The following is a 14,280-nucleotide window of genomic DNA, read 5'->3' on the forward strand; positions in this document are numbered from 1 at the left end:
CTCAAATGAATAATGGAAAAAAACGGATAACGAGCGTTTCTCGTTTCATGTTTCATGCAATTTTGATCTGAAGTGCAATGAGCCGGAAATGACCGTGATCCGGAAGTGACAGTCTCAGCCTTTACTGCTAGAGCCCGCAAAGTAAAGGATAATGTATAGTTCGGAACCTGAAGGGGTTTATTTCTCCATAACAACCGACCAACTATACATTATCCTGCTTATTACACGGTTTACGAGTGAAATTAATTTGAAATATGTTGATCAAAATACATGTCAGCCCGAGTCAAAACGTAACCTGTACTGACGTAATTGACTTTCATGGAGACCACTGACACCTGTGTGATAGAGTGTCTCACAGAGGTAGACAGGTAGTTTCTGATGCATGGGCTTTTGCTGAAGCGGGATCGAGTCCGGCTCCACGCGAATATGTGAAGATTAAATTTTCTTCACTTTATTTTTTTTCATGTGGCTGGTACGTAGTGCTCACTCACAGCAGCATATTCGCGATAAATAAACCCCGACAGGTTGTATGGAATTTTGATAATCAATCAGTGGATCGATTGATTGATACAGTGTTACAATGTGTGTAGTGGTATCTGTCATAAACAAGAGATTTACTGTTTACGGGGTGCGTTTGTGTCGCGGACTCGCGGTGCCACCGGGACGAGAGGAGAGCTGACACCGGGTCAGAGCTTTTTATACAGTCTATGGATCAGAGGCTCTGATCAGCAGGTTTGGTTTCCAGCCACGACGTGGAAGCAGCCTCCACTCTGCTTGTAACAAGTTACAAGTCATTTCATCACACATCTAAAATCACAATTAGTCCGAAGCTGTTTAATGACGGTAAAAGGTAAATATCCTGCATAGTTTCTCTTTTCCTAGCTGCGCTGATCAGAGCAGCGTCCCTAGCAGCGGTCTGTTATACTTGACGACGGTCGCAGCGATGGACCAATCAGAGAGCAGCATCTGGCCGGTGTTATGGCCCAACTGGTTTCTGATTTAACTGGTTACCGTACGGAACAGCTGCAGCTGTTTTGCGCTTCCGTCACAACACAACATATTACAGTAACAGCGAGTTTCAAGCCACAGTTCACATCTACTGCAGCGAATATGCTGCTGTGAGTGAGCACTACGTACCAGCCACATGAAAAAAAATAAAGTGAAGAAAAAATAATCTTCACATATTCGCGTGGAGCCGGACTCGATCCTGCTTCAGCAAAAGCCCATGCATTAGAAACTACCTGTCTACCTCTGTGAGCCACTCAATCATGCAGGTGTCAGTGGTCTCCATGAATATAGTCAATTACGTCAGTACAGGTTACGTTTTGACTCGGGCTGACATGTATTTTGATCAACATATGTTTCAAATTAATTTCACTCGTAAACCGTGTAATAAGCAGGATAATGTATAGTTGGTCGGTTGTTATGGAGAAATAAACCCCTTCAGGTTCCGAACTATACATTATCCTTTACTTTGCGGGCTCTAGCAGTAAAGGCAGAGACTGTCACTTCCGGATCACGGTCATTTCCGGCTCATTGCACTTCAGATCAAAATTGCATGAAACATGAAACGAGAAACGCTCGTTATCCGTTTTTTTCCATTATTCATTTGAGCATAAAATCGAAAACTGAAAAAACGAGTCGTTATCCGTTTTTCATTTTAGTTTTGGAAACGAATACTGAGAAAAAGAGTTGTTTTTTCGTTTTCTTATTTTTGGTTTTATTTTGAAAAACGAATGAACGAATGATACACGGATTTTATAGCTCAAGTAGCTTGCTTTGGTTGTACCTGCGCAACACTGCCATCTGGTGGACATTCCGTGAATTGAGGGCTTTGCCGTTCTTCACATTCAAATCGGCATGCATTTGTTTGTGCATCTTGCAGCACAGTAGGAGTGTGTCAAAATTACGCCGTAGACACTAGAGCACAACAGAGATCCACAAATATATAAAATATATTCACAAATGCAGACTGTACGACTGCACACACAAAGGCAAGCATATTTTATATTAAAATCTCGAAAATATATTTACAAATGTATGTACATTTATATTAATTATATATACATTTGTAAATCCGGTCATATTTGTAATGATTTCTACTCACATATGTATGTACATTTATATTAATTATATATACATTTGTAAATCCGGTCATATTTGTATTGATTTCTACTCACATATATGTGGATAATAAAGTCCCAAAATTTCTCCCATACCCACGCGTCCTGGAAAATCTGGAAAACCTGTCATGGAAAACACATGGAAAATGAGAAAAAAAGTCAAATGTCCTGGAAAAGCTTGAGTTATCCTGGAAAATGATTTATCACAGCGACCAGAGCTCTATTTGACTTTTTCAGACCCTTCTAAGTTTCCAAAAAAAACATATTTGTGCTGTTCTATGATAAATTTGTCATAATTTCGAGAGATTATTTAATAAATTAGAGCCATACACTGCACATTTTTAAATCAAATTTCTGGGAGAGAGAATGAAAGAGAGGAATAAACATAGAAACAAACTAATTACATTTACAAAATAAGGTACCATTGTCGAAAAGAACAGTTCTCCAAAGCATGAATGGGACTGGGGATGAATCAAGAAAAGACTGGGAACCCTGATTAAATAAACAAGTGCATGTATTTAATAATAATAATATTTTTTTGCTGATATGTTAATCAAATCTGTTTTGTCTTATTTACTGTTTGAACTTCACTTCACTTGAGATATCACTGTGAGCAAAGGGAACTCCGACAAAAACTGATGTCATCAAATTTAGAGATGCAATCTCACATATCTGATATTTAACTTCTTGATGTGGGGGAGTGGGGAGTGCGTTTGCATAACAGCTACAGTGCTGTAAATGGGCTGTCAGTGTATCACAACAGTGTGAGGTCCATCTGATCTCTCACACTCTGATGCCATCTACTGTCACATCTGGAGATGTGGAGCTCAGCTGCTTTTTCATAGGGTAAATTAAGAATCTAAAAAAAGAAACTGTAAAAAGGCTTTTTTTTTGTTGTTGTTGCTTGTTTGTTTTAATATTTATTGGTCCCATAAACCGACTGAAGCCAAACAATCCAACCTACAAGCATGTAGAGTGCTGAGGTTGCTCCTTTCTCAGCCACTAAGCTCCTGAACTAACTTAGGGTTGGTTCAAACCAACAAAGCAAGTATTACAACAACCAACATTTTTAACTATTACTTCTTACTGTTGATAGATCTGCTATTTACCTTTCAGATTTGTGTTGTCTGTTGTTGCTTTTAATTACAAGTCAATTAACCATGGAGTCTATAAAATGTTAAATAGTGAAATACCATGCCACAACTTCTCACAATCCAAGGAGACATGTCTAAATGTTGAGGTCAAAGATATTTCGGCAAATGATTACAATGTGCAAATGTGCAAATTTTGTGTTTTCATTATTATTTTTGCTTGACAAGTATATAAATGGTTGATTATCAGAGTTGTTTTATGGTTTCTTCAGTATTTATTTATCTTTTTATGGACTAATGGTTAAAAACAAGTCAAGTGCTAGAGATGTTTTTCCCTCTGGCGCAGTCTGGTTTTCTCAGACACTCAGACGGCTCATTCAACATGTTTGATGTAACTGTAAACTCCATTCATATCTGATTAATTCCAAGTTGGCTTCCACTAACTTGTGTCTGTAGTTTGTCCTCTGTTTTTATGGAATTGGTATTTAGTCCAGAACATATGCAAAATGCGTAGATAAATGTGATTGTGCGTACTTTTGAAAAAAACAGTTTCCACTGAAAACGATTTTGTACAAACAAGGCCGGGGGTGAACATGTTGTTCTGACACATTTCCACCCTGACGACCCCTCTGGTCTCTGCTCCATTCACAACGCACTTGGTGTGGTGAACCTGAGTCAGATATTATATTTACACACACATATATATATATATATATATATATATAGTAGAGCTTTTATAAAGCATCTTGTTTTATATATATATATATATATATATATATATATATATATATATATTTGGTGGTTTGCAGCTGCTATATAATACCACATGACTGCTTAAATAAGACTGTTTATTTATCCCGCACATGGGAAATTTGGTTGTTGTAGTAGCATTTGTAGCATACAAGGTAACAAAAAATGCAATGTGAAAAAAATATACAAAATGCGTAGCTAAATGTGATTGTGCATCTTTCAACTGTTTCCACTGGCCGGAGGTGAACATGTTGTTCTGCCACATTTCCACCCTGACGACCCCTCTGGTCTCTGCTCCATTCACATCGCCCTTCAAACTCTTTGAACCCTGAACCTGAACACCACAGCACTATAACTCATACACATAGAGTACATAGCTGTATAAATACAAATATACGCATCAATGCTTGTGTGTATATTTAGATGGATGTGACATGATATGATATGATATGATATGTTGTGGGAGGCCTTGTGCTGGAACCAGGTCAGCTCAGGTCATATTTATACCCACAGCACCTGTGTGGTGGTGACTCTGGTGCCCTCGTCTGGTGCTTTTCAGTTACATGCTCCACAGCAGAGGTGGAACGGGGTCGTGGGTTTAGAGTGAAAAGCAAAGTTTGATATTAGTTTAATCACAATGTAGTTTCATCATTGTGTTATAGCAGAAAGTAACAGCAGGTGAACTGGTCGGTGTAACTGCCTCTCCAAAAACACCATCAATGTTGCCTCAAACTATGAATAGACAGTAATATTTTAATCTCTGGCAAGTGTCCATGCTGTCAGCAGGATAATCTACTCTGGAGCCTGCAGTCAACTGAAACATGACACGGTTAATAATGATTAATAACCGGGAGCGCTTTTTTTTCTTCTTTTTTTTTCTTATTGTCAAACTTTGGGACAACAGCTCTGGTCTAACAAGTGTTAACAGCCTGTCTGATGAGAGCCAACATGTTGTGCTGTCTTTGATTTGATTTGATTAGATTTCATTAATGAGGATGTCAGAGACCCTGCAGCCAGTCCCAGTCCAGCTTCCACCGTGGTGTGAAGACAAATATTGATAATGGAGCCACTGCCGTGTTGTTTTTAACAGAGTCTTTGATGGACTGGTCAGGTGTGGTCTGCTGGACATTGATGTCGTATTAAATGACAGTGTAATGCAGCATTAAGTCCTGCACGTGGTATGGCAGGGACAGGGCATGTAGCTGCTCCTGGCTGGCACAGCTTGTGAGTTATTTAGTAGCTGAGCTGTTATTCATATACCCTGAAATATATGTGTTGGCATCAGCCTCATACTTCTGTAGGCACTAAATCCTATATCGGGAAAGTGACCACATTCACTAACTTATTTTTGACAAATAAAGTTATTTAAGGTTAAAGGTTGAAAATATGTATAGACCTTTTGGAAAACTTCCTCTAAAAATCTATTCTGATACCCTCCAGTAATGGTCCAGGGTTGGAATTTTGAATTTCCAAGTATTTAATTGAGTCCACTATTAAAGCTATAGTGCGTAACTTCTGCGTGTCTGTAAATATCCATTTCACCCAAGCCACTACAAGAGGGGATGATACAACGCTGATTAAGCTGTTCGGCTCCTCTAACACCTCATGGTATTTAACTCGTGTTTTTCCGACCGGATCGGAAGTTACGAATGGCTGTTATAGTGTACTTTCACGGGTAACAGGTCGGAAAAACACAAGTTACGGGTTGCCCGGAACGCTACAAAGTCGTGAGTCGTGACTTGAAGTCGTAACTTACGGGTTCAAAAGCCTGCCTGGAACGCAGCATAACGCGTTCTACTCGGTTTTACCTGGGTTTACTCGGTTTTACCTGGTTTTACTTTTATGGTGTACTCAAGTACACCATAAAAGTACAAAACAAACAATAAAAACCATAAGAAATACACAAGATGTAAAAAACAGAGAAGGCATCCTTAAACAAATGGATTTTGAGTGTTGATTTGAAGTGTGGAAGTGAATTGATATTTCTGACCTGGGAGCAAAACGACTGAAAGCTCTTCTCCTCATGGTGACGAGATGGACGGAGGGGACAGTCAAGTTAATGGAGGAGGACGATCTGAGCGTGGAGGAGGAGGTGGGACAGATACGGAGCGGTGAGGTTGTGAATGGAGGATTTTAAATTCAATAGGGAATTTATCCGTGATCGACGCGGTGGATGGAGGCCTGAACTCCAGTGAACCAGTGGGGGATTTATGAGTGAGACCAAAGAGGAGGGAGTTGCAATAGTCCAGGCAAGAAGAGACAAGGCTGTGAACAAGGACAGCAGTGGTATAGGGGGGGGGGTGAAGTATGCAGACTGCGTAATGTTATTGATGTGGGATTGGAAAGATAGGTCACTGTTTGTAATGTAAGAGCACCTAAAGACAACAGGTGTGCAATAGGTTATTGGCCTGACCCACATGTGTTTGGCAGTAGTGGTGCCCCCCTCCGTGCTGTAGATTACATACGTAGATGAAATGTGATTCATACTCAGTTAGCTGGAGCAGTGGTTTGCACAGGGGGGGGCAGTGGCCCAATTGATGGAAAACACGTTCTAAAGTTCCCACTCGGGAGCCAAAACACGTGCTAAAGTGGCCTCTTGGGAGCCAAAATGGGTGCTACAGTGTCCTCTTTAGTGGCGACGACGTGTTGTAAGTGCCCTTTTTCTTTTCTTTTCGCCCCTGCCCTTCAAAAAGTCTGTGCACGCCACTGAGCTGGAGCAACCAAGCTGCTGTCAGGGAGCTATACTGAATCAGAGCAAGAAATAACATTGCTTTTCACCTTTCTATCATTTGCGAATGATGTGTGACAGATAGGGTTAAAACCACAGCGACCAGAAAACCACTCAGGAAATACATCCACTGGCTGAACCATTAAATAATTATCAACAATGGCTGTTTGATATCAATCTTGAAGATTATATCTATTCACTTTTAAGCGTGTGACTCAGTTCCATCCGACCACTTGAACAACAAAGGAGACGTACTTCAAAGTCCCCCGGCGGTTTGTACATGTGATGTCAGAGCCAGTCAATGGGAAAGTGATTTTTACAAACCTGAATGACGATGCTTTTCTCTTTACATTCAGTGTTTCTTTCCAAAATATCTAGTGTATCCAGAGAAGAATCTACAGTGATTGAAAGAAGATACTAAAAAACAGTGGTTCCCAACCTTTTTTGACTCGTGACCCATTGTGTGTGGTGTTTTTAATCATAATTTTAAAAAGAATAATAATTAGTTAAAATAATATTTTTATCATATTTTTTTTATCAATTACTAGACATTTCAGGCAACCCCATTTGAATTCCAGGCGGCCCCACATGGGGTCCCGACCCCAAGTTGAAAAAACTGTTATAAAGACATTCTTATCAATGACTTCACTACATGTCATGGTTGTACTGTAGGAAATGTTTTGGGAGCGCCAAAGTCGATATCCTCTGGAGAACATGAATGGGAACCAAGTGACAAAAGTGAATGTGTTGTCTATTCAATAGTTGTAAAGATAATGAAGTGCTCCAATCAAAAGACCAACCGACAGACCAGCACACGCTGCCAAACATCATCAAGTGTCAGCTATCACCTCTATGAAATGTGATGTGTGAGCCAAGACAGTATATATCAGACAGCTGGATCTGACCTCCCCCTTTATTTTCCGACTCCAACACTCAACCTTCTCCCTTTGAGCCTATTTATCCATTCATTCATAAACAAGCCATTTATTAATCATTCATAGAATGCTGCAAAGTGAGAGCAGAAGTGTTCTTTTCTTTCACAGTATTGAAACCACTACAACTCAGCGGAGAAGTCTAAACTTTACCACGAGTGCGTACTGTAGGCCTGTCTGCGCGCTCTAACTGTGAACTTTAGCCACACAGAGGGAAATAACAAGCTGACAAAACAACATGAAAATTGTTGAGTACAATTTATCCTGAATTCCTTTCAGAGGACTTGTAAGTAGCTTATAGTAAATTAGATTTGGCCGGAGTCAGTTTCCTCCAATAGATCCAGGATTGTAGTGGTGACCAGAGAGCAGTCAACTCAAAGGCCGCGTGGCTCTGTGAGGTCTGCTTTAACCATTTAGCCTAACAAGGAAATTAGAAGATGGATCACATTAGAGGGTCTGACCCCTGGAGTCTTGTAATTTTAAGTTTCATCTTGGCAGAGCAGATTTTAGCATGTGAAAAAGATTTCTCAGTCTAAACTGAAGAAATCCCTACACAGCTGTTAAACAGCATCTATAAATACAAAAACCCATCTTCTATTATTCTTACTTGGCTGCCATGACAGCCAGGTGTCCAGTCCTTATCGACTGAATTTTGAAGTCTGTCCACAAACCCAGGAAAACCATCAAACATACTGAGCTTCTTCATCTCCTGCAAACACTGAGCTAAGCCTGGTGAGTGTTTGAGTTCCCACTGAGCACTGTGCATCTCAGCCTCCTGGCCAGATGCACGGAGGATGAAGAACTTAAACTTCAGTTTAAAAAAACTTGTATAACTGAGTAGATAGATACCAAATTATTAAAGGTCATAGCTACAACTTTTTCAAAACGATACATTTTTCAAAAATAATACATCCACAAAACATCTAGAGGGGTGCAGAATAAAAGTAGCCTATTCATTTTACTGAAAAAAGAATTTAAAGTGGAATAATTGTTTTATACATTTTGACGGGTCGAAAATATATATATATATTTACATCTGGTTACATCTGATTAAGTTGGCAACGTGAACATGAAATGATCTCTGCGCCAACAGCATTAGTACGTTGATGCCACGTGAGGCGGAGCTCAGGGGAGCCAGATCATGATAGCTCTGTGGAGAAAATGGAATCGTGCTAATGCTAATGCTAACTAATGGTCGGCCGGTAGTGTAATGTTTCCGGTGCAGACGTGATGCTGTGGATTTTGCACCCATCCCCCCCCCAGCCCGCCGCCGCTGCCGCACCGCACCTGACACCGTTTCCCAGACCGTCATAGACTACCGTTCTCAACCAGACTCTGGTCTCCTATAGGACCGGGTCTGGCTCCAAGTTTGAGCAAATAAGTGAGCAAAGACCCGACCAAGTCCGACCAGTGTTTAAGTGTTTAAGCCTGGACCCTGGACCCGATGCAGCTGGACTCACAAGCATTTTTCTTTTTTTTTTTATTCTCCGCCGGACCGCAGCAAAAAAAAAAAAAAAAGAAGAAGCCCGTAGTTGTGTTTAGAGACGTGACAGTGACAGGTGTGGCATGACAAGCTGGTGATCAGCTGTGGTCATTTAATTGTTAGACTACACTACACTAGGTCATTTCAATTTGCGCATCTGTGTTTTTTTCTTTTTTCATAACATCTATGCGCATCGAGAGTGAGTGAGAAACAGAGAAACAGCGGGTGCACCAGATGATTGCCAACCGGCAAAAACTGAAACGAGATGGTTATAGAGAGGAAAAACACAGAATATAGGCTACAATGTCCAAAAGACTTTGTCCCGTCGTCACGTGAGTGAGGAAGGATCGGATGGTGGCTCAGGTTTAGTGATGAGGAAACTGTCACTGTCGGCAGCTGCTCCAAACAGACACGTTACTAACTTTATTTTGAAGGGACAGATTAGATGTTGATTTTGTTAACAGTGACTTTGCACCCAAACATTAAGCATATCGGGTGCTGTCTCATCCGGTACAATCGACCCCGCGTGGAGGCTCGCGCTTCAGTTCGGCGTCTGTTTTCACCAGGTTTTCACGCGGGCCGTGAGTGCCGTCTGTCAAGCTGGATAGACGGATCGTACCAGACAGGAAGTCGGGCACAGAAAAGGCGAGAGAATCCGGTCAATTTTCAAAATAAAATGATGATTACTAGTTAGTAATGAAGATGTTGCTTGTCCGTCTATAAATATTTGTCAGTTGCGTCTGCACACGAGACACACACACACACACATCCATACATACAGAGCTAGAGACAGACCTGTGTGTGTGGAAAACCGAGTAGGAGACGAGTGGTCGATGTTTTACCGGCGCGGAGAGAGCAGGAGAAGCAGCTCCCTGCGTAACCAGCAAGGAGGACAGAGCGCCCGCACCGGTCTGAGAACTCGCTACATTGTTGCGAGTGGGCTCCGGCAGAAGCTCTGCGCCGTGCACACTGTTTCAGCTGCCTATTTTGTCATAGTTTATCAACGTTTTTTCATCATTCTTCATTAATGTTAAGTTAATTTTGTGGTGGGGACAAAATTGTTCTTGACAAAAAGTGGTGGGGACATGTCCCCAGCGTCCCCAGCGTCCCCAGCGTAAATGACGCCTATGGTTGTCACCACCAGAGCTGCTGCTTGTTAAATACAGTTAGCGTTAGCTTAGCTTTAGCTACTAGCCGCTCCCTATCCACCTTTTTCTGAATGTCAAAAATGTAAGCCGGTTTTGCTTTTATGTTTACGTTTCCATGGTTTCGGTAGCCGCGGTAAATGCATGGATTTTTTTTTTTCAATGAAAATCTGTAAAACGCATGAATCATCACACCAGCTTTTAACAATGGATATCACACAAATAGACATCCATGTTAAAAGCCAGCGTTAATAAATCCATTTACCGCAACTATGACAACGACTGAAACATATGACATAAATACATGTCCTCTTAGTTTAGTCATTTACCAATCAGCATTCAGATACTAAGAAGATGAACACTGTTGAAAGTAGGCTACACCTACAAAATGTGACCTGATCCAGCAAAATGAGTCGCAGTGACCCAAATTTCAAAATTGAGATTTTGGTGTCAATGGAAAGAGGAGAAAATAAGCTTTAAAATGATACCCTAGTACCTAATACCCAAAGTCATACATTGGATAGTTTTTAAGATATGGCAATTTTAATTATGGTCTTCCACTCACTGCTTTCGATTGAAAACCTGAGAAAATTGCGTTCAAACAATTTAGAACGTCTCTGGTTTAAAGCCTTCCGTGAATCTGGCGTCTGTTCTGTACCATACGTACCTTGTAGAGGCACCATTCAATGACCCTTGGAAGGCAGAAGGTAACTATTCAGATGCTGTTTACAGCTCGTCTCTATCATAAACGGTTCAGAAGATATTTTATGTTTAGTAAAACATCTGCAAGCGTTAGCATGCTACGTTCGGTTTAGCATCGATGCTAACGCTCGGTTTAGCATCGCTGCTACCGCTCAGCTGAGCATCTGGTCCCGTACTACGTGATTACACGTGGAGATGCAGTTTACAGCTCGTCCCTATCAGGTTCAGAAGTTATTTAGCCTATGTTGTGCTCCTCTGTAGAGGGTAAAAAGTTGTAAGTCAACTTAAATCGTCATTTACGTGCCTTTCCTCAATTATCTGGACTATGAAACTTTGGGAGATTGTTTTTGAATGTAATTTCTTTGAAATTAGCAAAAAAAAAAATTTGGGAGTTTTTATTGATTTTCCACGTTATCAGCTGATTATCTAAAAATAGAACGTTGCGACTTCCGACTCATTTCGCCAGAGCGGGTCACAAATGTTAACGTGAGAATATTGTAAAAGAAAAAACGACAGAAGCCTGAGTTATGCACTAGTGTTGCCACAGACTCTTTCTGGATGGACCACCACCAACAGTCGGGCCAGCCCTATTATCACAAACACTGATTGACTGACTGATGGTTCTCCTCAGTGCTGAGCAGCAGTCGTCCCTCTAGCCCCTCTAGTTTCCCCATTCACTTAAGGACTGCAGGGAAGCAGAGGAGCACTTCCACTACACTGAGCCTCACCTCCTTCACAGAAAATAAATTACTTTAATTACATGTCTCATTATTGCTAAAGGAGGCAGAGGAATGGCTGAACATACAACACAGTGAGCAGTGATGGATGGATAGAGAAGTCATCAACATCAAGGCTTCGTACCAACAACCATAACCAACTCTACAGTACATGTTGGACCTGCCTGTGATAAAAGTCTATTAGATTCTGGAGCTGAAGTAAATAAAGACTGTTGCAGATGACTGACAGCCCTGCTCTGTGTGTTCTGTCTGTCAACTAAGCATAGAAACTACATCTGCATTGTTACATAATCGTGTGTGTTAAAATTATAATGTTAACGTCACTGTGTGTCTGTCTCCTGCTCTGCCCCTACAGCCTGCTGTTGCTGCTCCATCCGACGTCTCGCCCACCGCGCTCCTCTCAGCCAGTCACCGCCGGGGTTCTCAGATGGCCGTCTACTGACGGGGCTGCCAGCGAATGCTGAGCAGGCTGGCGAGGTCGGGGTCCGCCTCGTTGTCCCGTGATTGGCTGCCGGACGGTACCGAGGCCAAATGGAGCCAATGTCCAACAAGCAGGATAGCAACTCCTCGGAGGGGGAGGAGAAAGGGTGAGTGGGCCTGTGTGTGTGTGTGTGTTGAATGGAATGTGATGGATTTTACTGCCTCTGTGGGTGTGTGTGTGTGTGTGTGTGTGTGTGTGTGTGTGTGTGTGTGTGTGTGTGTGCGCGCGCTCGTGTTCGTCTTTGATGTAAACATGAAAGGTAAGCACAGATTAACAGTGATTTGACAGAAGTGACAGATGAAAGAATAGCTGCAGGCACAGAGAGATGGATGGATTGATGGATGGATGAAAGATGGAGAGGTACATCAACAACTTATTTTTGTTCAAAGTGCATGTTCGAATAATTTGCTCTCACCTTCCTCACAACGCAACCGTTCTTGCATAAGTAAGGATTCATTATGGAGCTTTAATGAGAGGACGAATATAATGTGACTAATAATAGGTGAGGGATGGGTGGGGGCAGGGGTACGTGTATTTAATGCATTACTCAGAGAGGTAACGGGGACGAGCTCTCCATCACACTGCCATCTGTGCCCTCTCTGTTTCTGCAGTATGTGCAGACACACACACACACACACACACACACACACACACACACACACACATCACACATCATCACACACATATACACTCTCACTCTGCCCTCGCTGCTTCATTTGATTCACAGTCTGAGTTCAGAGCCTTTGAAGAAGCAAACGCAAACAGTGAGCAAGTTAGATCTCATTTTTGATCCGCCCATGATTTGAGTGTTGAAAAGTAAATATTTCCCTTTTATGAATTAATAGATGATTGTTTGTTTTCCCTATAAATAAAACATGTGTGAATATTAACATCACCAATGGCATGAAGAGTAAAATAATGTCAGTTTGAAACTATGATAAATAAAATGATGGCTACATACAAAAAATGAACTAAACATAAGAATAACTTAGAGCTAAGGGCAAGAAAAAAAGGCTTTGATATTGAATAAATAATTAACAAATAGCCTACCCGTAATGTAATTTGTGAAATTATCTAAACTAAACACATTATTATAATAACCCTAACCCTCAAATTCACTATAGTCCAGTATTAAAGAACATATTGTTACACAGTAAAACCTTTTCCAAAGGTCTGTTTGTTTCAAAATGCCATTTTCCTCAGTAAGACTTGTAGTTTATGACACATAGTGTCACACCGCCCTCTTCAGCAACAGTTATCACATTTAGCCAGTTAGCACCTGCAGGCCTGACGCCCTCCTCTTACCTGGTGTTAACATGCATCTTCACATGCATTTTAAGTTCAACTTGTGTTCAGATCTCACCTCTCTGCTCTATGTTATAAATAAACACATTATTTACTTTATTGACCCAGTTGAAATGATTCAATAAATCAGTCTGTAGTGATGAGTGTTGGTATGGAGGCTGGCCAATGAGCAGATCACCTGAGACACACATCAGTGCAGGTTTGAGCTAATTCTGTGAACTAATAGTTTGCAATTGCAATAATCTTAGGAAGTTGTTTTTTCCCCCCAGATACACAAGATTTATTATTTAGACATGAATCTGTATAAGAAATACTGCTTCTCCAATGGTTTAGATTGGATGTTGATTTTATTTATTTATTTATTCTTATTTATTTAGCACAAACAATATCATATAAAAAACAACATGAACAATCAACATTACTGGGATGTGCAAAGGGGAGGTATGAAACCCAGGAGGGCTTATATGAAAACTTCACCCAACATATTCAAAGATCAAATTTGTTACAGTTTAAAAACAATAACATAGGAAAATAATTGAACAATAATGAAAAATAAGTTAAAAAAGTAAGAGTAAATATAAGGAAATAAGGGAAAAAAAAAATACATACATAAATGAATAATACAAAACAAAAAATAATGAATAAGACCATAAAGAAAGAATAAGAAGTGAATAAAGAAAGAATGAGAAGTGATTTCTCTTTGGGCCTCACAGTTCTCCATTGTTTTACGCCATTTAAGCCATAAAAATATATTTTAAGAATACTCTGGTATGATTGATGTCTGATTTGACTTAGCTTTCACA

The 14,280-nt window shown here is 40.6% G+C and overlaps 1 protein-coding gene across 2 annotated transcripts in view; it reads left to right on the forward strand.

Moving 5' to 3' along the window:
• The window catches only part of LOC146983484 (thyroid hormone receptor alpha), a 128,736-nt gene that overhangs the window by 56,558 nt on the left and 57,898 nt on the right, over nucleotides 1-14,280 (forward strand). For both annotated transcript variants that reach the window (XM_085785098.1, XM_085785099.1), the window contains exon 2: nucleotides 12,047-12,278. In XM_085785098.1, coding sequence (XP_085641224.1) covers nucleotides 12,223-12,278 — 56 coding nt within the window. In that variant the 5' untranslated portion in view covers nucleotides 12,047-12,222. The remainder of the gene's footprint in view (nucleotides 1-12,046; nucleotides 12,279-14,280) is intronic.

The sequence above is a fragment of the Trachurus japonicus genome, chromosome 8 (genome assembly GCF_045865225.1).
Source record: "Trachurus japonicus isolate A0001 chromosome 8, Traja_1.0".
In the NCBI taxonomy this organism is placed as follows: Eukaryota; Metazoa; Chordata; class Actinopteri; order Carangiformes; family Carangidae; genus Trachurus; species Trachurus japonicus.